The 25,061-nt window shown below is 42.5% G+C and overlaps 1 protein-coding gene across 4 annotated transcripts in view; it reads left to right on the top strand.

The window, feature by feature from the left end:
* Positions 1 to 25,061, top strand: part of ATL2 (atlastin GTPase 2) — a 176,788-nt gene that overhangs the window by 45,838 nt on the left and 105,889 nt on the right. For 3 of the 4 annotated variants that reach the window (XM_073628030.1, XM_073628032.1, XM_073628029.1), the window contains exons 2-3: positions 4,014 to 4,267; positions 11,275 to 11,409. In XM_073628030.1, the coding sequence (XP_073484131.1) occupies positions 4,014 to 4,267; positions 11,275 to 11,409 (389 nt within the window). The remainder of the gene's footprint in view (positions 1 to 4,013; positions 4,268 to 11,274; positions 11,410 to 25,061) is intronic. The other variant, XM_073628033.1, reaches the window with a different exon arrangement.

Below are 25,061 nucleotides of genomic sequence, written 5' to 3'. Positions count from 1 at the left end.
TTATAAGGACTACTAGCTTGCTGTTTTGTGTATTCTGTGTGGTTGCACTGATCATCTTTAGTTGTGTACCAAATATCATCTGCAAAATTGTAATTCTCAGATGGTAACAGGCTTAAAGTGTCCTTGAACTTAGATCAAATACCTAGAAGCATATCCTGGATGAGAACTTGCCTAAACTCCATAGCAGTCTTTGATGCCTATGTTAGGTATAATATGCCCTGGGTCAAACTAGTTCTTGGTTAGGCCACAAGTGAAATTCTGCCCTATTGGTGCAGCTGTTGCCTCTGCTGATCACCAGGCCTGGAATTCTGCATAGATGATTTTAAGATCACAAGGCTCCCTGGAGTGGTACATAGTCACCATGTTAAATAACTGAGACTGTACACCTGGAACTAAACCGCTAACTGAATAAGATGACATTTGCTCACATTTTTTAGTTCCAGGTATACTGGTGCAGAATGGGCAGACTTTTTTTTTTTTTTTCTTTCCAGGACCACTGCACCGTCTTAGGCTCGGTTCACACCTATGCGAATTGGATGCGGATTTCCCGGCATCCAATTTGCATGGTAGGAGATTGTGACCGGCTCTCTATGAAGCCTATTAGCGCATCTCTGCTTCAGCTCTGGTGCGAATTTGCACAGGGGTCCAATGCGTCTTTTGGTCCATTTTACATCTGAATTCAGCCCAAAATTCGGACTGAAACTGGACCAGAAACGGTGGATGGGGACGCACTGGACCCCTGCTGTGAGCCACATGCGGCAGTAGTGTGAACCCAGCCTAAATGGGTCTTATGTGGCTTTGGCCCCTGATCCTGTTAATGTGGTATTAAGGCTATCCGATCACAATGGTAAGGAGAGTATTAAGGCTATCCAGTCAAAATGGTAAGAGGGACATAAAACAGTTGGCCTGGGAGGAAGGATCTATAAATGTGGCCCTGCAGATCACTTAGCCTCACCAATCCTTCCTTTTGTGGGCTTTAATAAGCCCCACACCAATCAAGTCCTTTAATATCCCAGGATAAATCCCTTTTTCAGTGCAGCTGCTTCCTCTGCTGATCATACAAATGTTTTCTTGATAGGAAAATATTGAACAATTTTCTAGTGCTGGAGCCTTATCCAGTGGGATCAGCCCGAGGTTCATTATAGTATAAAGGGCAAAAACTACATATCCTTTCCCAAGTACAATTCTTCTTTAAATCCAACATGTGCATTTTTTATTCTTCATAAAATGTTAGTAGCCTGGCTGATATACTGACCTGTATGCTCCAAAACTTTAGCAGGCCGTACATTAGTAGGTTTTTAGGTAGAGAGGGGACTGAGTAAAAAGGGTAATGCTGGATACACACCAGAAGGTGTGTGGTATTGTGTTTTTTTATTTTTTTTTTTTTTTCTTCAACCCAGCTGAATGAAAAAATTAGATTTCAGTACCAACACAAGCGATGTTCATGCGGCATTCTTCCCTGCTTTGTGTTCTGACGGGGACTGCCCCCCACCTGAATGCACTAATCGGTGCTAGCAGCCATTGACTGCCTGTGCTGGTTGGATGCCGGCTTTGCAGCATACCCGTTTGACAGAAGCCGGTCATAAGACCGGCCTCTGATGGACAGAGAGCTTTACACATGTGCTGAAAGTTGGTCGATTTTTGACCTGTGTGTACAAGGATTAAGAGAAGAGAGGGGGAAAGATCTGAAGAGTAAAGCCAAGTACACACTACTAGTTAGTGTGTGTGTTTTTCTTTTTTTTCTTTTGTTTAACTCACAGATCAGGCCTGAGCCCGTTGTACTAACAATCTGATGTTAGTACAGCGATCTCCCCTGCTGTGCTATTGTGTTTTGACAAGGGGATGGGCCCCCCCTCAGAACACTCCAGTCAGCGCTGTCAGCCATCGGCAGACCGTTTTTGGTCATGACCCTTCAACCGAAGCTTCTGTCGGATCGGCTGTTGCCATATACATGGGTGGAATGTCAGCTGATTTTCTATTGAACTGCCTGACGTTCTGCCCCCGTCTACTAGTCTTTAGAGAGGGTCAGAGGGTAGAGGAGGAGCATTGCAGAAGAATAGATGGCCCATCAACGTCAAGGAAATTGAATGGCCACTCACAGGTCTAGAAGGCGGCGATTGAAGGGCATTCATTTTGAGAATGTTGAAAGTACATTTAATGACAAGACAAATGTCGTTTGAAAAGTACTTCAGATTTTTATAGAGAATGATTTTGCATCCTGCCCCTTTCTTCTCACTGTGATTGGAAAGAACGATGATTTGACCCCACTAAAGGAGATTATGCAGGTGGCATGACCAGCGTTTAAATTGCTAAACAAGTACTACGAAACACGTGTGCAGACTTCCTGTGGAAGTGCTGCAGTTAAATGTGTAGTTTTGTGATGACTTTGTCACAAAAATGGCCACTATGTTTGTCTCCTAGAAAATGTCATTTTCAAGGTAACCGAGGATAGAAATGTATGGGAACCGACATTGGCTCAAATTAAAACATATGTCACTGGTGTCTCTTCTGTCCTACTACATTACTGAGAAGATTTGCTACCCAGCATGCCATTCTGGTGTTTCCTATATCTCTGTACTACCACAACCTCCAGTATGCTTCCTTGGTCTCTTGCTTTAGAATGGGGGAAAAAAAATCCTAGCATTTCTCCTGTTTCTCTACAGTTTTATGACTGCTGATGTCTGTCTTCACTTTTCTGGTGTGTGTGTGTGTGTGTGTGTGTGTGACAACTGTGCTGCTGATTTTAGAGGGTTTAAAGTTTGCTCTGCTGATTGGCTGTTCAGGACCTTTTTATATCCATACATGCATAAATTTGCAAATGTTTAAACTCGTAGTATTTCGCTCTGATGGTAAATAGTTTCAAGCCACACCATTTTTTTGTTGGATGTTTTGTTTAAATGTATATCCTTAGAGAGCCCTACCCAAAATGAGAAGTTCCGCTTTTAAGGCCTCCTACCCTGCTCCTCCTTCACTAATGGCACTTTTGGGGGCGGGTACCTGATTTTGACAGGTACCCATTCTAACTTCCGCTCCCATCGCATAGGCGATCGGAAGTGGAAGTTCTCCTCCCCCTCCCTCCTCGCAGTCTTCTCGGACACGTGACAGGTCCCAGAAGACTGCGGGACCATTCACAATGTGCAGCGCGGATCACGCATATGCAGTGGGCACCTGGCTGTGAAGCCGCAAGCTGTCACAGCCAGGTGCCCACAGTTAAGATGCCAGCGCCAAAAACAGAAGATGAGATGTGAAACTGGCTGGGGTGATCACAGCACTAGAATGTTGGACAGGTGAGTGGCTGTTAAGTTGGCAGCTACAGTTTTTTTTGTAGCTGCTAACTTTTAATTTTTACACAGGAAACTGGAGCTCCTCCTTTTAAATTTCTGTTAATAAATAGTTGTTCTTCACCCTTGCATTTCATTGCTTTTTTGGACTATTTTTTGTTTTACTTTTTTAGCTCTTGTTCGTTTTTTTTTTTTTTTCAGCGTCTGTAAGAAACATAATTTTTTCTTTTTATGGTCTGCAAAAGGCCAGCATAATGCCTAGTACACACAATCAGAAAATCAGATGAAAAATACTGATTTCAAATTAATCGTGGGATAATCGAATCATTAGTACACAGCTTTTACGTTCGTCTAAAATTATCCAAGGGGCAAAACTAAATATTTTCTTGTACGATTTTCTTTTAATCGGTACACTATTCGTTCGAAAAAAATCGATCGAGCGTGACGACACATGCTCGGAAACAAAAGAATACATTATAATACAACACATTAGATCACTTCTGTCGTATGAGAATTTTCCTAAACTTAGTAACCTCTTTATTTTCGATATGAGACTAGCATGCATCATTCGTTCGATTTTCTTATTGTGTGTATGAGGCTTTAGACGTAGCGTCGTCATTCCTGGTATTTGTGTACATAAATCATTGGTATCACTTTTTGTCACCTGATCGTGTTTTGCTAACAAAGCGGTTATCTTTTCTGTGGTAGCAATTACTTTTTTTCTCTTTGCAGATGAAAATAATGTGGAAGACCTCCAGCTTGGTTCAGACTCTGATGCTGAGGTGATGGACAAGCCATGCCCCATCCAGATAGTCCTGGCTCATGAGGATGACCATAACTTTGAGCTTGATGAAAAGGCCCTGGAGCGTGTTTTGATGCAGGAACACATACGTGATTTGAATGTGGTGGTTGTGTCTGTAGCTGGTGCTTTTCGGAAAGGGAAATCTTTTTTGCTCGATTTTATGCTCCGGTTTATGTATAGTCAGGTAAACCTATTTTGTCTTTCTTTGGTGGGGGTGGGGGCAATTCACACTTTTGCATGTGTTTTCAAGCATTTTTTGACATGCTGTGTTAAGCATTGCCATTTAGTGAACCAAAAAATATACCAGCTTGATGTGTTTTCCCAGTACACTACAGGCAATAAAGAACATATACCTTTCTGTGCACTAAGGCTGCATTCACACCTCAGCGCTTTGAATAGCAGGCAGATTTGCTATAATTCTGCCTGTGATTTTGAAACGCCAAGGTGTGAATGACAAATCGCAGAACGCACATTTTGAGATGCTATTTGAATGTCGCTGTGCAGTATTGTCACGCTGCAGTTGCGGCATTGCATGAAGCATGTCGCCTAAAAAAAATAAAAAAAATTCAGGAGCTACTTTTGGGTGACATGCTTCATGCGATGCGGGTTGCCGCGATTGCAACGCGATTTATTTTGGCAAAACCACACCACCGTTTTAAGATGCCATTTCTGAGTGAGGACAAGCAAGTTCTAGGTAACAAACTGAACCCTCCAATGCAAGAACAGTATGCATTTCTTCCTTTAGGAGGTGCTGTGCTGCTATTGTAACCAGAACTGGTCCGGTCAAACCTTAAGTTTTTAGAAGTTCCTAATTGTGATGACGGACAAAAAAGAGTAGCTGCAGAAGCAGAGACGGATGCTGACAATTTCAGCTCCGAAAATGATTCTGAATAAATGTCCATTGACACTTAGTCCCACTCTCTTCTTAACACTTCCCCCATCTTCAATTCTTTTTATGAGAATGGGGTTTTTATTTTTACTTAATACTGTAGAGAGGAAATATGAAAAATTGTTACTTTTGGTTTTGAAAATTGTTTTGTGGAGGCTTTTTGGCTGTTCCACATAAACTAGTAAGCAGTTCAGGAGATTGTTGCTCCCTTTGTTACAAATATGTGATAATTTTATGCCAAGTCAAATTGTCCATAGTCATAGTTTGTTCCTAAAGTAACAGAATGACTTTCAATCTTAAAAAGACAAAAAAGTGCTAATGTAGCATTTTTTTCAATTTTTCCGAAAATTTCCGTTTTTTTTTTTTTTCCCCCTCCAAAAAAAACCAGAGAAAAAAAACGTTTTTTTTTTTCTGAGCTTCAAAATTTCCTGAAATTTTACATCTCTACTGTCCATGATACTTTTTTAAAACTTGTACAAACACCCACATTTTCAGGACAAGCTTTTGGGGGGGTGCCCCTTCCAAGGTCCAAGCAGTACTGCTTGGATCTTGAAGAAGGAGGCACACTCTGAAAGCTTGTCCTGAAAATGTGGATGTTCATGCATATAAAAAAAGTTCTCCCTTGTGTTCATGCATATAACAAAATTCTCCGTTGTGTTCATGCATATAAAAAAGTTCTCCGTTGTGTTCATGCATATAAAAAAGTTCTCCGTTGTGTTCATGCATATAACAAAAAGTTCTCCGTTCTTGTTGCAAGTGTACCAACACCGCTACAATCGCCTACAACCCTTAGAATAACATCAGCCCCTCGTTAACAACTATATCCCACTCTCCTTTATCCTTGCTGCCATGCCCACGAGTGCTTTCACACTGGGGAGGTGTGCTTGCAGGATTAGAAAAAAAGTCCTACAAGCAGCATCTTTGGGGCGGTGCGGGAGCTCTGTATACCATGAAATCGATGGCAGCGCTGCCGAAGCGCCTGCAAATTGCTTTGGCAGCGGCGCTTTGCGGTCGCTTTTAGCCCCTTATTCCGCTAGTGGGGGTTAAAAGTGCCACTATAACAGTGGTAAAGCGCCGCTAAAACTAGTGCCGCTTTACCGCTAACATCCCCCCCCCCCCACTGCCCCAGTGTGAAAGTAGCCTTAAAGTGGATGTAAACCCGAAAAAAAAAAAAAAACATTTTTAATTAAGGCTTGTACCGTTTTTAGAGTATAGGATTTCATATCATCTGTGCCCAGTCTTGCCACAAAGAGTTAACCCAGCTCTGAGCAATCCTCTTACTGCAAAAAGATAAGATAAACACAGACACAGACACAGAGAAATGGGTGTCTGTTTCTTCCCTCTTGCTGTGACAGATGATTGTCCCTCTCACCTCCTGCATGAGATAAGGGATTCTGTGTACTTCACATCCCCCCCCTCCTTTCTTCTCCAGCTCTCCCAGGATTGGCTGCTCCACCCCTCAGCATGATTGGGCATGTTGAAGTCATGTGGTGCCTTTCCTGGGTTTTGACTGGATGTTAGTGATCATGGTGCATAATCCACGAGACCATAAAGTATCCCTTCAATAGAAGCCATACTGCCTAACTAAAAAATCTCAGCCACTTTATTAATATATATTTATAAAGCCCAGCCATATGCTTTGCATGAATTGCCGAGGTGAAGAAGAAACTTCTATATGAGACTGCAAACTCCTCCACAGTTTGTTTTTGGGTTTTTAGAAATGTAAAATACAGATATAGTGTGGAGTTATCAAAGCAGTGGTCTGAGAATTACTGATACCGCTCTCAATTTTAAATGGGCAAATAGGGTTTGTTTTATACTAAAATGTATCTAAATGCAAGAACAAAAATGTAATGTAACTTACAAGCCCTTTGATGTGTTGGCTGCATTCATTTTATGGTCAAAGTGGTAAACGCTTTGGAAAAAATAAAAATTAAAATTCCTCCCTGTTTGTCATAATGTACTACTGGGCATGGCATATAACATAGGACGACAGACTTGCCTGTCATAACGTGCCCTTCAGTGCTGTGGGTGTCGCCAATCCCATGGGTCCCGGGCACTTCTATCTTTGTCTGGTCTTTCTTTTGTGTTCAGTGGGTTGTGTGCTGGGCTGTAATGACGCGTGGGTCGTGTGCCGGGCACATGTGCATGGCAATTGCATCATCGCAGCACAGATTGGGTGCCGTTCATGCATGCTGAGCTGCGCATGCACTGCTCTGTGTACATTACAGCCGACAGGCTGATGAAGCATTTATGACAGATGAGACTGATGGGATCTCTTCTGTCATAAAAGTCTTACCTGTTAACAATTTTTAAAAAGTGGGTTTAATACCACTTTAAGTACAGCTTTTGCAAGTACAGAAAAATACATAATAACCTTTATGTGAATTTCCAATTAATTAAAACTATAAAATCTTTGTAAATTCAGTACACCGCTAAAAGTACATTAAACAATCACAGGTTCAGCCATTTAAGGGGATTATATAGCATTTTAACCCCTTCCCGCCGACCGAACGCACATATGCGTACTCGGCTTTCCGGGGTTATACCGGGATGATGCCCGCAGCTGCAGGCATCATCCCGGTACCGTTGTTTTCAGCGGGCGATTGGCTACCCGAGTATAACAACCGATGCGGCTAAAAGCCGCTCGGTTGTTATACCGGAGGAGCGGGAGGGGACATCCCCCCCCCTCCCGCCGCTGTTACCGGGCCTCCCGTGTAGAGGTCGACCGATATGGGTTCTTCTCTGGCCGATGCCGATATTTAGAAATCGCGATGGCCGATATGTGATGCCGATTTTTTTTTTGGGCCGATATATTTGGCCGATTTTTTTTTTTTTCCTTTCTTTTTTCCCTTCATCTCATAAAATCTAACAGTTAGACCCCTTTCACACAGGGGCGTTTTTCAGGCGCTTTTGGGCTAAAAATAGCGCCTGTAAAGTGCCTGTAAAACGGCTCCCCTGCAGTCTCAGTGTGATATCCCGAGTGCTTTCACACTGAGGCGATGCGCTGGCAGGATGTAAAAAAAAAGTCCTGCAAACGGCATCTTTGGAGCGGTGTATACCGCTGCTCCACCACTCCTGCCCATTGAAATGAATGCGCACTGCTGCCGAAGCGCCTGCAAAGCGTTTCGGCAGCGGCGCTTCAGGGGCGCATTTAACCCCTTCCTCGGCCGCTAGCTGGGTTATAAGCGCCCCGCTAGCAGCCGAATAGCGCCTCTAAAATGAACTAGCAGCGTTTTACCATCAACGCATGCCCGCTCCAGTGTGAAAGCAGCCTTAAGTAATACAGAAATTTTTTTTCATTTAAACATTACACAAAACAAACCTTCAATCAGTTCACTTGTATGTATAATTTAAAAAAAAAACAAAAAAAAAAAAAAATATCTTAAATAATAAATACACAAAAACAGGTAATCAAAACTTTTGGACGAAAAAAAATGGGCTAACTTTACTGCTTAGGTTTTTTTTTTTAATTCATTACTGTATTTTTTTTTTTTTAAATTGCGTTTGAAAGACCGCTGCGCAAATACCGTGTGACATAAAATATTGCAACAATCACCATTTTATTCCCTAGGGTCTCTGCTAAAAAAATATATATAATGTTTGGGGGTTCTAAGTGATTTTCTAGCAGAAAATACAGGATTTTTACTTGTAAGCAACAAGTGTCAGAAAAGATTTAGTCTTTAAATGGTTAAACTGAAAACTTCTACACGCGGAGTTCAGTCTATTGATAAAAAGAACCTGAAAGAGATACAAATGTATCTTCTTATCAGACTTGGCAGGCTGCCCAGAGGAGGAGAGAATCCTCTCCACAGATAACTTCAGGAAACTTGCATTAACTTCTATTACAGAAGTCATTTGCAAGTCACGGCTGAAGTTATAATCGGCCTTTTTTATCAGCACAATCGGCCGATGCCGATTAAGTAAAAAAACGCCAAATATCGGCCGATATATCGGTCGACCTCTACTCCCGTGCGATCGGGAGGCCCGGTGTCCGTTCGGGAATCTCCGGCGGCTGGGGGCGGGCTGGAACGAAGCTGTGAGCGGCTTCGTTCCAGCCTTCTAATTGTAAACGCGGAAGCGACGTCATGACGTCACTTCCCGTTTACTCGGCTGCCAATGGCGCCAAATTTAAAAAAGTACACAGTATTCAGAATCGCCGTTTTCGGCGATCTGAATACTTTGAAGTGTAAAGGAGGGATGGGGGGGTCTTTTAGACCCCCCATCCCTCCATAAAGAGTACCTGTCACCACCTATTACTGTCACAAGGGATGTTTACATTGCTTGTGACAGCAATAAAAGAAAAAAAAAAAAATTTTTAAACACAATTTATAAAAGTACAAAAATAAATAAAATAAATAAAAAAAAAAAAAATTTTTTTAAAGCGCCCCTGTCCCCGCGAGCTCGCGCAGCGAAGAAAACGCATACGGAAGTCGCGCCCGCATATGTAAACGGTGTTCAAACCACACATGTGAGGTATCGCCGCGATCGTCAGAGCGAGAGCAATAATTCTAGCCCTAGACCTCCTCTGTAGCTCAAACCTGGTAACCGTAAAAAATTTTTTAAAGCGTCGCCTATGGAAATTCATAGGTACCGTAGTTCGTCGCCATTCCACGAGTGCGTGCAATTATAAAGGGTGACATGTTTGGTATCTATTTACGCGGCGTAACATCATCTTTCACATTATACAAAAAAATTGGGGTAACTTTACTGTTTGGATTTTTTAAAATTCATGAAAGTGTCACTTTTCCAAAAATTTGCGTTTAAAACACCGCTGCACAAATACCGTGTGATAAAAAAAATATTGCAACAATCGCCATTTTATTCTCTAGACTCTCTTCTAAAAAAATATATATAATGTTTGGGGGTTCTAAGTAATTTTCTAGCAAAAAAGTGAAATGCTCACTTTCAAAAAAAATAAGTGTTTGTGTGTAAAAGAACCTGGCTGATGTCGTGAAATACCTATTGGTGTTGGGTGGAGTTCTGATTGTTGCCAAGTATGCCAAGGTTAGACTGCTCTAGACAGTTGACATTTTTTTTTTTCTTTTTCGTGGACCCTGCATGTATGCCTTTGGCTCCTGAGTCGAAAAAAAGAGTTCCCTCTGTTTCTCTCAGGTCTTGGACTCCAAGTCCAAACTGGCATTCAATTCCATCCGAAAAGTTGAACCTCCAAAATCTGCCAAGTCAGGGAGCATGAACTCCTGCCAAGGAGGCGGTTCGCCCACTTCTTAGCGTGGGGGAAAATGTTTGTCAGCCTTTATCAGTCATCTGGTCCCTGGAAATGTAAGCGGTTTGGATTCAGAGTGTTGTATCCAGGGGCTATGAACTAGAGTTTTCAGTCTGTCTCCACCCCACTTAATGCTGTCATCCTTGCCACCCTCTTCACAAAAACTGACAGATCTAATGTATATGCTGTTTCCCAGCAGCTCCTGCCTCAGAGGGTTATTTCTAAATAAGGATAGAGTCCAGGGGTTCTACTAGAACCTGTTCAGTCTCCAAGGCGAACAAAGGCATTCGCCTATTCTGAATCAAATGATTCTGAGCAGGTTCCTTCAGGTCCGCATTGGAATCGGCCAGATCAGTAATGGCCTCCAAGGATGCCTGTTTACATATGCCCATCTCCCTGCCTCAATAATACTTCTGTGTTTTTTGCGGTGAGCATACAACATTTTCAATTTGTTGCCATACCCTTTGGCCTTTCCACGGGACCTGGGGCCAAAGTAGTTGCTCCTGTCCTAGTGCTACTTTGTTCCCAGGGCATTTGCATAATGGGATACAATAAGAGTTCCTGCACACAGCTGAAGTCAAAATTCTTTATTCATTTTCCAGAGTCTGCTAGTGTTGGCAGATTTTAGATTTTAGCTGCATGCCAAAAAATTAATACATAGTTGTGACTTCAGCTGTGTGCAGGAACTCTTATTGCATCTTCAACTGTCTGGGTGAACCGAAGCACTTCATTGCATCAGTATTTCCTTGTCATGTAATATTGTACAGGGATATGGAAAATTGTAGACACGCATTGAACTGGATGGACTAGTGTCTTTATTCAGCCTTACCAGCTATGTAACAATGTGTAAATATGTTGGTGAGATCGGGCAGATTGTACATAACTTTCGTTCATCCACATAGTGGGATATCTCAATGACCTCCTCCTGAAGGAATAGTATAATGGCATTTATGGCCACACCTCGATAAATTTCCCCGAGGAAATTATATTGAACAGACAACTTGGACTAGTCACTGTAAAATGTATAGACGAATGACTCCTATTCATTTTTTTTATATTTAATTTTTTTTTCCAGAGGTCCTCAAGCTGGATTGGTGGAAATCATGAGCCATTGATTGGGTTTACGTGGCGGGGCGGATGTGAACGAGAGACCACGGGTATACAGATCTGGAGTGAAGTTTTTGTTGTTGAAAAGCCCGATGGATCCAAGGTAAGTGCTATGTATATCTACTGACTTTTGAGCCTTCCACTAATACAATAATATCTCTTTAGACAATGGTCCTGGGCCTAGTTCTCTGAGTTGTCATAAAAGGAAATGTTTCTTGACCATACCTGTGTCTCTAACCTGCACTGAAATGCACAAATTATTGTGCTATGTATGCCACCTACTTTGTCTCCTGCAATAGTCTTGAAGCCAGAGCTACTTGCAAAGTTGTTGTACTAAAGTCCCATTATTATCATAGCACACTTTTGACTAATTACATACCCAAATCATATGAACGACAGTAGCTTGCATGATTGTTAGTTATTATTCTGTTTCAAATACCACTTTATGCATTGGCATACCTCCTTAGACCCAGTCTGTCCAGGCAGTATGGTCACCTGCTGTCTTGGCAGCATCCACAGGGAGCTTAACTCTTCAGAAATCACAGAAGTTGAATCCAATGCAAATTTAATTTAACTAATTGCATTACATAGTATGATTTTCCAGTCTTTGAAGAAGGCAATGACTTTCCTAAGCTCTGTCTCTGAGAAGTACTAATGCTGACTGGGGTAACATGGAAGAAACAGGAAGGGTCTAGCTAGGACTGAACAAGCTAGCACTAAACAGGAGGGGAGGACAGAGGGAGATATCAAATCACAAAGTAACGAGCTGTAGTGGCTCCAAACTGCTCCTAAAAACCCGCATATTACAGAACAATAGTACCTGGTTGAAAGCTGGCACTCCAATGTGGGAATGTACAGAAGGCTATTGGAAACATGCTAAAACATCCAACAGTGCAGTCTGCTTACATGTCAGGAGGGAATACATGGACGTCCTCCCATGATTGCGCTGCCCGCACGCCCCCTTCGGACTCAGCTGATCACAGATCGGGGTAAAGGGATAATCACAGTGGCCTTTACCAGGTGATCAGCTGTGTCCAGCGTGAGGAAAGAAAAATCCATAACTGGCTTGCGTTTACATCCCTAATCTGTGTTTTTGTGTGTTTTTTTTTTTTTATTTCATCCACCCTGCCTGGAGCAAAAGCATCCAGTGAGGGTAAAAAAAAGTCCTGTGTGCAGGAGGCATAAGGAAAAGTAAGCGGATTTGTTTCACTTCATTTAAGACTGTTGAGCATTCATTTTCCAGCTTAATTTATGTGCTGCTTCCTTTTACAAATGGGTAATAAGAGCTCCACTTGGCAGACTTCAGGGTCACATCAGGTGCACATGGCTTAAATATTTGAGCAGCTTTCCTGCTGGAAGAATCCAGTAGCCGAGGCTGCCACGCTGTGGGCAGGAAAGAAGAAATAATATTAAAGCCATAGGGATTGTGATTCCAAATGGTCCACCTGACTTTTTTTTTTTTTTCAGTTATGTATTGCTGACAAAATCCTCTTATGTTTATAAAGAACCTGAGAAAAGGGGAGGCTTCCAGGGCTGACCTCTTAAAAAAGCTAGTTGCCTGGATTTGACAGCTATAGTTGCTGACCCTGAACATGTATGCAGATAACGAGTTATGACTTTATTCTTGTTTGAAAGCATATCTGTTCTGAGTCGGTTACTCTGGAAATGCTGAAGCAGTCAGGCATCTAGGTTTTTTCAGGAGGTCGTCAGCAGTGGCTTGTTTCTTCTATAGAGCATAGCCTAGCCACTGTTAAGATCACAGGAAAGTAATGAAAACTTGCGAGAGCTGCCTGGCTATGCAGACATGTTCCTGCCACAAATCTACTCGGGCTGTGTGGTCATGCACTGATTAACCCTAGTGTGTTTCTGGTGGGAATTGAACCCGTGACCCCAGCAATTCTTCCAACTAAAAATATGCATACCTTTTCTAAAAAATATTTTTAACAGGGTGGTCACATTGTGTATATAATTTGTATAGCTACTTTCATAAATGCCAAATATACCTTCCAAGAGACTTATCACCATGTCTTCCTTTACACATGAAGGGGTATGACATACTCAATTATATTGTTTTTGTCTTGTAACCTTTCTGTTAACCACTTCAGCTCTGATTTTACCCCCTTCATGATCAGGCCATTTTTTCCTATTCAGCACTGCGCTACTTTAACTGGCAATTGCACAAAATTTTATATGATCCCCCCACAAATAGAGCTTTCTTTTGGTGGTATTTGATCACCACTGGGTTTTTTTTATTTTTTGCGCTATAAACTAGAAAAAAAAGCATACATTTTGAAAAAAGAAAAAAACTTTTTTTTTTTTTTTTTTTTTACTTTCTGTTCTAAAACATATCCAATTAAAAAAAAAAAAAAAAAAAATTCTAAAAAACGTTTTCATACTTTTAGGCCAAAATATATTTTTAATAAAAAAAAAAAAAAATTAAGTATATATTGGTTGGTTTACGTGAAAGTTATAGCGTCTACAAAGATAAATAAATTAAGAAAAAAAAAAAAAAAAAAAATATATATATATATATATATATATATATATATATATATATATATATATATATATATATATATATATATATATATATATATATATATATATATATATATTATTCAGACCACTTAAATTTTTCACTTTGTTATATTGCAGCCATTTGCTAAAATCTTTAAAGTTCATTTTTTTTTTTTTCCCTCAATGTACACACGGCACCCCATATTGACAGAAAAACACAGAATTGTTGACATTTTTGCAGATTTATTAACCACTTGCCGACCGCCTCACGCATATATACGTGAGCAGAGCGGCACGGGCAGGCAAAATCGCGTACCTGGTACGTGATTGCCTTCCCGCGGGCGGGGGGTCCGATCGGACCCCCCCCCCGGTGCCATCGGCGGTCGGCGTTTGGTTGGAAGCGATCAGAGATGAGGGGGAGACCATCCGATCGTGGCCCCCCCTCGCGATCGCTCCCAGCCAATGAGAAACATCCCCTGCCTCTGTATAGTACACAGAGGCAGAGGATGTGATGTCATCTCTCCTCGGCTGGCCAGTTTCCGTTCCAGCGCCGAGGAGAGAAGGCATGTAAGTGCACAACACTACACACAACACAGTAGAACATGCCAGGCACACTAAACACCCCCGATCCCCCCCGATCGCCCCCCGATCCCCTCCCAATCACCCCACCCCCCCCTGTCACAAACTGACACCAAGCAGTTTTTTTGTTTTGTTTTTTTCCTGATTACTGCATAGTGTCAGTTTATGACAGTTAGCAGTGTTAGGGCAGTTAGTATTAGCCCCCTGTAGGTCTAGGGTACCCCCCTAACCCCCCCCTAATAAAGTTTTAACCCCTTGATCACCCCCTGTCACCAGTGTCGCTAAGCGATCATTTTTCTGATCGCTGTATTAGTGTCGCTGGTGACGCTAGTTAGGGACGTAAATATTTAGGTTCGCTGTCAGCGTTTTATAGCGACAGGGACCCCCATATACTATCTAATAAATGTTTTAACCCCTTGATTGCCCCCTAGTTAACCCTTTCACCACTGATCACCGTATAACTGTTACGGGTGACGCTGGTTAGTTTGTTTATTTTATATAGTGTCAGGGCACCCGCCGTTTATTACCGAATAAAGGTTTAGCCCCCTGATCGCCCGGCGGTGATATGCGTCACCCCAGGCAGCGTCAGTACCGCGAACACCCACGCACGCACCGTACACGCACCGTACGCCTCCCTTAGTGGTATAGTATCTGAACGCATCAATATCTGATCCGATCAGATCTATACTAGCGTCCCCAGCAGTTTAGGGTTCCCAAAAACGCAGTGTTAGCGGGATCAGCCCAGATACCTGCTAGCACCTGCGTTTTGCCCCTCCGCCCGGCCCAGCCCAGCCCACCCAAGTGCAGTATCGATCGATCACTGACACTTACAAAACACTAAACGCATAACTGCAGCGTTCACAGAGTCAGGCCTGATCCCTGCGATCGCTAACAGTTTTTTTGGTAGCATTTTGGTGAACTGGCAAGCGCCAGCCCCAGGCAGCGTCAGGTTAGCGCCAGTACCGCTAACACCCAAGCACGCACCGTACACCTCCCTTAGTGGTATAGTATCTGATCGGATCAATATCTGATCCGATCAGATCTATACTAGCGTCCCCAGCAGTTTAGGGTTCCCAAAAACGCAGTGTTAGCGGGATCAGCCCAGATACCTGCTAGCACCTACGTTTTGCCCCTCCGCCCGGCCCAGCCCAGCCCACCCAAGTGCAGTATCGATCGATCACTGTCACTTTTTTTTGTAGCGTTTTGGTGAACTGGCAAGCGCCAGCGGCCTAGTACACCCCGGTCGTAGTCAAACCAGCACTGCAGTAACACTTGGTGACGTGGCGAGTCCCATAAGTGCAGTTCAAGCTGGTGAGGTGGCAAGCACAAGTAGTGTCGCGCTGCCACCAAAAAGACAAACATAGGCCTGTCGTGCCCATAGTGCCCTTTCTGCTGCATTCGCCAATCCTAATTTGTGAACCCTCCGCTTCTGCAGCGCCCGTACTTCCCCCATTCACAACCCCAACCAAATGCAGTCGGCTGCATGAGAGGCATTTATATGTCCTCCCGAGTACCCCTACCCAACGAACCCCCCAAAAAAGATGTGTCTGCAGCAAGCGCGGATATAGACGTGACACCCGCTATTATTGTCCCTCCTGTCCTGACAATCCTGGTCTTTGCATTGGTGAATGTTTTGAATGCTACCATTCACTAGTTGAGTATTAGCGTAGGGTACAGCATTGCACAGACTAGGCACACTTTCACAGGGTCTCCCAAGATGCCATCGCATTTTGAGAGACCCGAACCTGGAACCGGTTACAGTTATAAAAGTTACAGTTACAAAAAAAAGTGTAAAAAAAAAAAAAAAAAAAAAAAAACACAAACAAAAATAAAAAAAAATAGTTGTCGTTTTATTGTTCTCTCTCTCTCTATTCTCTCTCTATTGTTCTGCTCTTTTTTACTGTATTCTATTCTGCAATGTTTTATTGTTATTATGTTTTATCATGTTTGCTTTTCAGGTATGCTATTTTTTATACTTTACAGTTTACTGTGCTTTATTGTTAACCATTTTTTTGTCTTCAGGTACGCCATTCACGACTTTGAGTGGTTATACCAGAATGATGCCTGCAGGTTTAGGTATCATCTTGGTATCATTCTTTTTAGCCAGCGGTCGGCTTTCATGTAAAAGCAATCCTAGCGGCTAATTAGCCTCTAGACTGCTTTTACAAGCAGTGGGAGGGAATGCCCCCCCCCCCACCGTCTTCTGTGTTTTTCTCTGGCTCTCCTGTCTCAACAGGGAACCTGAGAATGCAGCCGGTGATTCAGCCAGCTGACCATAGAGCTGATCAGAGACCAGAGTGGCTCCAAACATCTCTATGGCCTAAGAAACCGGAAGCTACAAGCATTTTATGACTTAGATTTCGCCGGATGTAAACAGCGCCATTGGGAAATTGGGGGAGCATTTTATCACACCGATCTTGGTGTGGTCAGATGCTTTGAGGGCAGAGGAGAGATCTAGGGTCTAATAGACCCCAATTTTTTCAAAAAAGAGTACCTGTCACTACCTATTGCTATCATAGGGGATATTTACATTCCCTGAGATAACAATAAAAATGATTTAAAAAAAAAAAATGAAAGGAACAGTTTAAAAATAAGATAAAAAAAAGCAAAAAAAAATAAAGAAAAAAAAAAAAAAAAAAGCACCCCTGTCCCCCCTGCTCTCGCGCTAAGGCGAACGCAAGCGTTGGTCTGGCATCAAATGTAAACAGCAATTGCACTATGCATGTGAGGTATCACCGCGAAGGTCAGATCGAGGGCAGTAATTTTAGCAGTAGACCTCCTCTGTAAATCTAAAGTGGTAACCTGTAAAGGCTTTTAAAGGCTTTTAAAAATGTATTAATTTTGTTGCCACTGCACGTTTTGTGCGCAATTTTAAAGCATGTCATGTTTGGTATCCATGTACTCGGCCTAAGATCATCTTTTTTATTTCATCAAACATTTGGGCAATATAGTGTGTTTTAGTGCATTAAAATTTAAAAAAGTGTGTTTTTTCCACAAAAAATGCGTTTGAAAAATCGCTGCGCAATTACTGTGTGAAAAAAAAAAATGAAACACCCACCATTTTAATCTGTAGGGCATTTGCTTTAAAATAATATATAATGTTTGGGGGTTCAAAGTAATTTTCTTGCAAAAAAAAATAATTTTTTCATGTAATCAAAAAGTGTCAGAAAGGGCTTTGTCTTCAAGTGGTTAGAAGAGTGGGTGATGGATGTGTGACATAAGCTTCTAAATGTTGTGCATAAAATGCCAGGACAGTTCAAAACCCCCCCAAATGACCCCATTTTGGAAAGTAGACACCCCAAGCTATTTGCTGAGAGTCATGTCGAGTCCATGGAATATTTTATATTGTGACACAAGTTGCGGGAAAGAGACAAAATTTTTTTTTTTTTTTTTTTTTTTTTTTTTTTTTGCACAAAGTTGTCACTAAATGTTATATTGCTCAAACATGCCATAGGGATTTGTGAGATTACACCCCAAAATAAATTCTGTTGCTTCTCCTGAGTACGGGGATACCACATGTGTGGGACTTTTTGGGAGCCTAGCCGCGCACGGGACCCCGAAAACCAAGCACCGCCTTCAGGCTTTCTAAGGCCGTAAATTTTTGATTTCACTCTTCACTGCCTATCACAGTTTCGGAGGCCATGGAATGCCCAGGTGGCACAAAACCCCCCCAAATGACCCCATTTTGGAAAGTAGACACCCCAAGCTATTTGCTGAGAGGTATAGTGAGTATTTTGCAGACCTCACTTTTTGTCACAAGGTTTTGAAAATTGAAAAAAGAAAAAAAAAAAAATTTTTTCTGGTCTTTCTTCATTTTCAAAAACAAATGAGAGCTGCAAAATACTCACCATGCCTCTCAGCAAATAGCTTAGGGTGTCTACTTTCCAAAATGGGGTCATTTGGGGGGGGGTTGTGCCATCTTGGCATTTTATGGCCTTCAAAACTGTGATAGGTAGTGAGGAGTGAAATCAAAAATGTGTGCCCTTAGAAATCCTGAAGGTGGTGCTGGGTTTTCGGGGCCCCGTACGCGGCTAGGCTCCCAAAAAGTGCCACACATGTGGTATCCCCGTACTCAGGAGAAGCAGCTGAATGTATTTTGGGGTGCAATTCCACATATGCCCATGGCCTGTGTGAGCAATATATCATTTAGTGACAACTTTTTGTAAATTTTTTTTTTTTTTTTTTTTTTGTCATTATTCAATCACTTGGGACAAAAAAAATAAATATTCAATGGGCTCAACATGCCTCTCAGCAATTTCCTTGGGGTGTCTACTTTCCAAAATGGGGTCATTTGGGGGGGGTTTGTACTGCCCTGCCATTTTAGCACCTCAAGAAATGACATAGGCAGTCATAAACTAAAAGCTGTGTAAATTCCAGAAAATGTACCCTAGTTTGTAGACGCTATAACTTTTGCGCAAACCAATAAATATACGTTTATTGACATTTTTTTTACCAAAGACATGTGGCCGAATACATTTTGGCCTAAATGTATGACTAAATTTAGTTTATTGGATTTTTTTTATAACAAAAAGTAGAAAATATCATTTTTTTTCAAAATTTTCAGTCTTTTTCCGTTTATAGCGCAAAAAATAAAAACGGCAGAGGTGATCAAATACCATCAAAAGAAAGCTCTATTTGTGGGAAGAAAAGGACGCAAATTTCGTTTGGTTAGAGCATTGCATGACCGCGCAATTAGCAGTTAAAGCGACGCAGTGCCAAATTGTAAAAAGTGCTCTGGTCAGGAAGGGGGTAAATCCTTCCGGGGCTGAAGTGGTTAAATAATAAGGTCTTTTTGGGAAAGATGCAACAAGTTTTTCACACCTGGATTTGGGGATACTCTGCTATTCCTCCTTGCAGATCCTCTCCAGTTCTGTCAGGTTGGATGGTAAACATTGGTGGACAGCCATTTTTAGGTCTCTCCAGAGATGGTCAATTGGGTTTAAGTCAGGGCTCTGGCTGGGCCATTCAAGAACAGTCATGGAGTTGTTGTGAAGCCAATCCTTTGTTATTTTAGCTGTGTGCTTAGGGTCATTGTCTTGTTGGAAGGTAAACCTTCGGCCCAGTCTGAGGTCCTGAGCACTCTGGAGAAGGTTTTCGTCCAGGATATCCCTGTACTTGGCCACATTCATCTTTCCCTCGATTGCAACTAGTCATCCTGTCCCTGCAGCTGAAAAAACACCCCCACAGCATGATGCTGCCACCACTATGCTTCACTGTTGGGACTGTATTGGGCAGGTGATGAGCAGTGCCTGGTTTTCTCCACACATACCGCTAAGAATTAAGGCCAAAAAGTTCTATCTTGGTCTCATCAGACAAGAGAATCTTATTTCTCACTATCTTGGAGTCCTTCAGGTGTTTGTTTTTTTTTTTTTTTTTTTTTTTTTTTTTTTTTTTTTTTTTTTTTTTAGCAAACTCCATGCAGGCTTTCATGTGTCTTGCACTGAGGAGAGGCTTCCGTCGGGCCACTCTGCCATAAAGCCCCGACTGGTGGAGGGCTGCAGTGATGGTTGACTTTCTACAACTTTTTCCCGACTGCGTCTCTGGAGCTTAGCCACAGTGATCATTGGGTTCTTCTTGACCTAACATTCTCCCCGATAGCTAAGTTTGGCCGGACGGCCAGCTTTAGGAAGGGTTCTGGTCGTCCCAAATGGTTTCCATTTAAGGATTATGGAGGGCACTGTGCTCTTAGGAACCTTAAGTGCAGCAGAAATTTTTTTGTAATCTTGGCCAGATCTGTGCCTTGCCACAATTCTGTCTCTGAACTCTTTAGGCAGTTCCTTTGACCTCTGATTCTCATTTGCTCTGACATGCACTGTGAGCTGTAAGGTCTTATATAGACAGCTGTGTGGCTTTCCTAATCAAGTCCAATCAGTATAATCAAACACAACAGCGACTCAAATGAAGGTGTAGAACCATCTCAAGGATGATCAGAAGAAATGGACAGCACCTGAGTTAAATATAAGTGTCACAGCAAAGGGTCTGAATACTTAGGACCATGTGATATTTCAGTTTTTCTTTTTTAATAAATCTGCAAAAATGTCAACAATTCTGTGTTTTTCTGTCAATATGGGGTGCTGTGTGTACATTAATGAGGGAAAAAAAAATGAACTTAAATGATTTTAGCAAATGGCTGCAATGTAACAGAGTGAAAAATTTAAGGGGGTCTGAATACTTTACGTCCTCACTGTATGTGTGTCTCTCTCTCTCTCTCTCTCTCTCTCTCTCTCTCTCTCTCTCTCTCTCTCTCTCTCTCTCTCTCTCTCTCTCTCTCTCTCTCTCTCTCTCTCTCTCTCTCTCTCTCTCTCTCTCTCTCTCTCTCTCTCTCTCTCTCTCTCTCTCTCTCTCTCTCTCTCTCTCTCTCTCTCTCTCTCTCTCTCTCTCTCTCTCTCTCTCCAATGTTTACTATGTATACTGATTTTATGGAGCAATGTGCTGGGTTTTATTCCCTTCCTTGTAGGGAAACAAAGATCGTCACATCACCTCTGTCAGAAGAGCGCTTTGTGTTTACATACACAAAGCTGTCTCCTGTCACTTGTTACAATGATCGGCGGGTTCCAGCCATAAATCATTGGTTGGGAATCGCTGATTGGTATGTGCTGGATGGACCCAGTAACAGCATAGCCGGGCAGGCGCGCACGCTCCCCCTATTTTGGAGATGCAGAATCGTGTATTTATGTGATTCTGCTCAGCCGGCCCACACTGTAACCGTAAAACGACAGTGCGTCGTTTAAACTTGAGTTGTACAAATAAGGCTGTACTTAGCAGCAAAAGTGTTGGTCTGGCTTTGTAGAAAAAAAAACATTTATCTTAATTTGTACAGTGTGCACTGCATGAGGCTCCAGTATTTTGCAAGAATCCTTACGTGATGGATCTGTTCTCTGGAGAAATTTTTTATTATTTTTGATTTTTAATGTTCACCATGACGGGCAAAGCCTGCATGGTGTTCGCTACAGTCTATACAGTACAGTTCTCACCCAGGTTGCTGCATACACCTTTCAGACATGCTTATCCTATATACCACATCTCACTCCATGAGGCCAATACCCTCACCTTTTTAGCTATGACTATCTCAGGCAAACATTCCCTCTGTATGGAAGACCTGCACAACACTCAATCTCAAAGTTACGATGCTTCCCCTGCATCGGAGCAAGAATCAATTTTAATAGCAGTCTCTCCACCTGATTCTACAATGTAGTTCTATTTCAGGCAAGCATAATACAGCCTACCTGACAGAAGGCAATTTAATACAGCTATCTTTGTCCAAGGCTACAAAATACCATGCCCCTTCTTTAGCTTATTCTGTCTCTACCAGAGTGTGATCCGGTTACACCTGCTGCAGATGAGGCTGATGCAGAAGCAAATGATGAAGATACAGAGGCTGTACTGGAGGAAGCTGCGGAATATTCTCCCTCCCCCACACTTTTGTACCTGAAGAGGGAGCTTCACCCAACATGCTTGCTAATGTGGATAGGCGCACTGCTGCTGTTCGCAAAAGCCTTGGCATTGTAGAACTTGATTCTCTGCTGTCTTGTTGGCCCCTTTGAATTAAAGACCTGCAAAATCTATAAAAGGCATTCCCTGTTTGTGAAAAATTAGAATCGTCAATCTATGACAATTGACTGAATCCAGATAGGAGCCTTGTTGAACTCTATCCAGTGGAAAAAGAATTTACTTTAAAGTGGTCCGTTTTGTAGTTGGTCCTGCCACCTCAGTCTCAAACATCTCACTATACCAGTTGAGGGTAGTTCCATATCTTGGAGTACAGTACAAGACATGGGCCATTTTCCATTCCCTGGTTTCTCTGCATTGCTTGCTACGATCTTGAGGATTTCTAGAGTGGGGTAGGGTTATAGGGAAGGTACCAGGGGACATGTCCTCAACAGCTTTGCCTAGCGTCCAATGACCCGAAGGTACGAGCCTTAAACCCATTGTCCATGAATTATTTGCCTGTGTCCTGTCCTGTCCTGTACTGTACTGTACTGTACTCCACTCCAAGATATGGAAATTACAGGTAAATTACTGCGGTAATCCCCGTGGTTTTGTCTCTAATGCTTTAGCAACAGACAACTGGTGGTTTTTCCCTCCTATCTGAACTGAGTTATTTCTCAGTGACCCTGTTCAGGAATTAGAAATAGAACCTCCTTTGGGAGATGAGAAGGAAAGTATTGAGGACATTGATTTTTATTCTTCTGAAGCCTATGAGCTATGACCTTGTGCCAAATGCTTTCCATTGTGCATACACTAATTGATGTGGCGCACACTAGTCTTTGCCTAACAGCACCTGATTCCCCACAGCTAAAACAGACACCTAGGAGTACTAATGCCGCGTACACACGGTCGGACTTTTCATCTACAAAAGTCCAACGGACGCCGACGGACTAAAGCTGGCTGGTAATCCGATCGTGTGTGGGCTTCTCCGGACTTTCAGCAGACTTTTTCAGCCTCAAATCCGACGGACTTTAGATTTGAAACATGCTTCAAATCTTTACGTCGTAACTACGACGGACCCCGAAATCCGCTCGTCTGTGTGCTAGTCCGACGGACAAAAACCCATGCTAGGGCAGCTATTGGCTACTGGCTATGAACTTCCTTATTTTAGTCCGGTGTACGTCATCACGTACGAATCCGTCGGACTTTTGTGTGGTCGTGTGTAGGCAAGTCCGTTCGTTAGAAAGTCTGCTGCAAGTCCGCCGAAAGTCCGCCGGAAGTCCGTCGGAAGTCTGTCGGACAGGCTGTCGGACTTTTGTAGACGAAAAGTCCGACCGTGTGTACGCGGCATGAGAGACTGGCCAAGTCTAAAGGCTTTCCATTATATGCACACACAAATTTATTGTGCACTTTATGGGGACTGGCTCCGCCCTGAAAAGGTTTATAATCCTAAGCTTTTACTGATATTTATTTGTCCTAATGAAAAGTAATTTTTAAATAAATGGTCTATTCCTGTCAAAAAAAAAAACACCTTTTGTTTCTCTTGAGGATGTTCCCTGCTTTAGGAATTCTGTTGATACATGTTTTGAAGTTCTTTTAAAGGTCTTATTTGCTCTTTCAGGTGCAGCTCTGCAATTGGCATATACTGTCATGTCTATTTGCCAGACTTTGGAAGAGTGGTTGAGATGCATAAACTGAGACCAGAAACCTGTCTTTGAAGACCCTGCTCTCTTAGAACAACTACAGCTGATGCCTTCAGCCCTATTGTTTTTTTGTTGATGCTCTTGAAAATGTAATTTCCTAAGTCTCCAGTATCTCTATTTCTGCACATATGCATAAGATTTTCTGCCTAAAAGCTTGGTCTGCTGAACATGCTTGTCATAAATGGCTTCTATGCATGCCATTTAATGGTGAATCCCTTGACCCCTTGAATCCCTTGATTTCATCAAGGAAGTCACTGGGGAAAAGTTACTCCTAGCCCATAAGAAAAAACTCAAGTCGCTTACTCTTACAGCTTCAACTTCTGCTGAAAGAAGCAGGTCTTTCTATTTCCCCAGGTGTGGACCTGAAAACCAATGCTCAACATCTTCTTTTACATCACAAGCCTTGGCCCACCAAGCCCTCCCAGAAGCCCTCACAATGAAGAGGCACCTTCACTCCTTGAAGTGAGGGGTTGGCTGTTGGCATTTGCACCAGTGTGAGTCTGAGACTTCCCAGAACTCTGGGTCCAATCTGTCAAAGTTTCTATCTCCCCCTCCTCCCTTCACCCTTTTCATCTAGTAAAATGCCAGCTTCAGACCAAAGATGTGATGATCGCCTTGCACCAACTTAATGGACATGGGCGATTTGTACCAGTTCTTTCTATTCAAACCTGTTTACAGTCACAAAACCAAATGGGGGGGCATCCACCCGATACTGAACATAAAATCCATAAATCCTTAAACAGATTTCTTTGTGTAGGAGAATTCCGGAAGGTACCGTATCTATAAAATCTGCCATTGCTTCGCTTGGACAAAGGGAATTTCTTGCATCAGGAGACGCATACAAGATGCCTATCCTAATTTTCCCATCACACCGATGCTTCCTGCATTTCGCTGTATGAATTGTCACAGGGTGCCTGGATGACCTTCAACTGAAGGACTCCTAAGCCAAGACTTTCTTTGCTAATGTCCATCCAGTTCCTTCGAACCTTTACAAAGTCTGCTCTCAGGCCCTCAATGTCTGGAGTACCCAGGTCTAATGTAGCACAAGCCAGAATCTTCCACCCTAAGGTTTAGCTCTTGGACCCCAGGCCATGACGCCCCTAATTTACTTTTGCATGAGGGTTCTGGGCCTTGTTGTGGTTGTTCCTGTTGATCTGTTTCGCTCTAGATATCTTCAGTCCAACATTATCAATATGTGGAAAAGCAGATCCAATCTATCAAGGAAAAACCAAGATCTCTCAGGTATGGTGAATCTCCAATGCTGCTCTGGAATTTTGTAAAGTCCTTCCTTAACAGGGCTTGAAATGTTGTAATGTCTTGGAGAAGTTTGCAACTCCCTGACCGTACGAGGGACATGGTCCCCACTGGAGTCAAAATGCCTCATCAACATTCTGCAACTTAGAGCCAACAGAGTGTCTCCACAATATTGAACCTCTCTACAATAAATCAAGAGGGCACTAACAGCTCAGCAGCCCTAAAAGAAACAAGTCTATTATTCTCATGGGCCGAAACTTACATTCCAGCTCTC

The sequence above is a fragment of the Aquarana catesbeiana genome, linkage group LG04, assembly GCF_042186555.1.
Source record: "Aquarana catesbeiana isolate 2022-GZ linkage group LG04, ASM4218655v1, whole genome shotgun sequence".
In the NCBI taxonomy this organism is placed as follows: Eukaryota; Metazoa; Chordata; class Amphibia; order Anura; family Ranidae; genus Aquarana; species Aquarana catesbeiana.
Note: the sequence above shows the minus strand (reverse complement) of the source record. Positions and strands in the feature narration are given on the sequence as shown.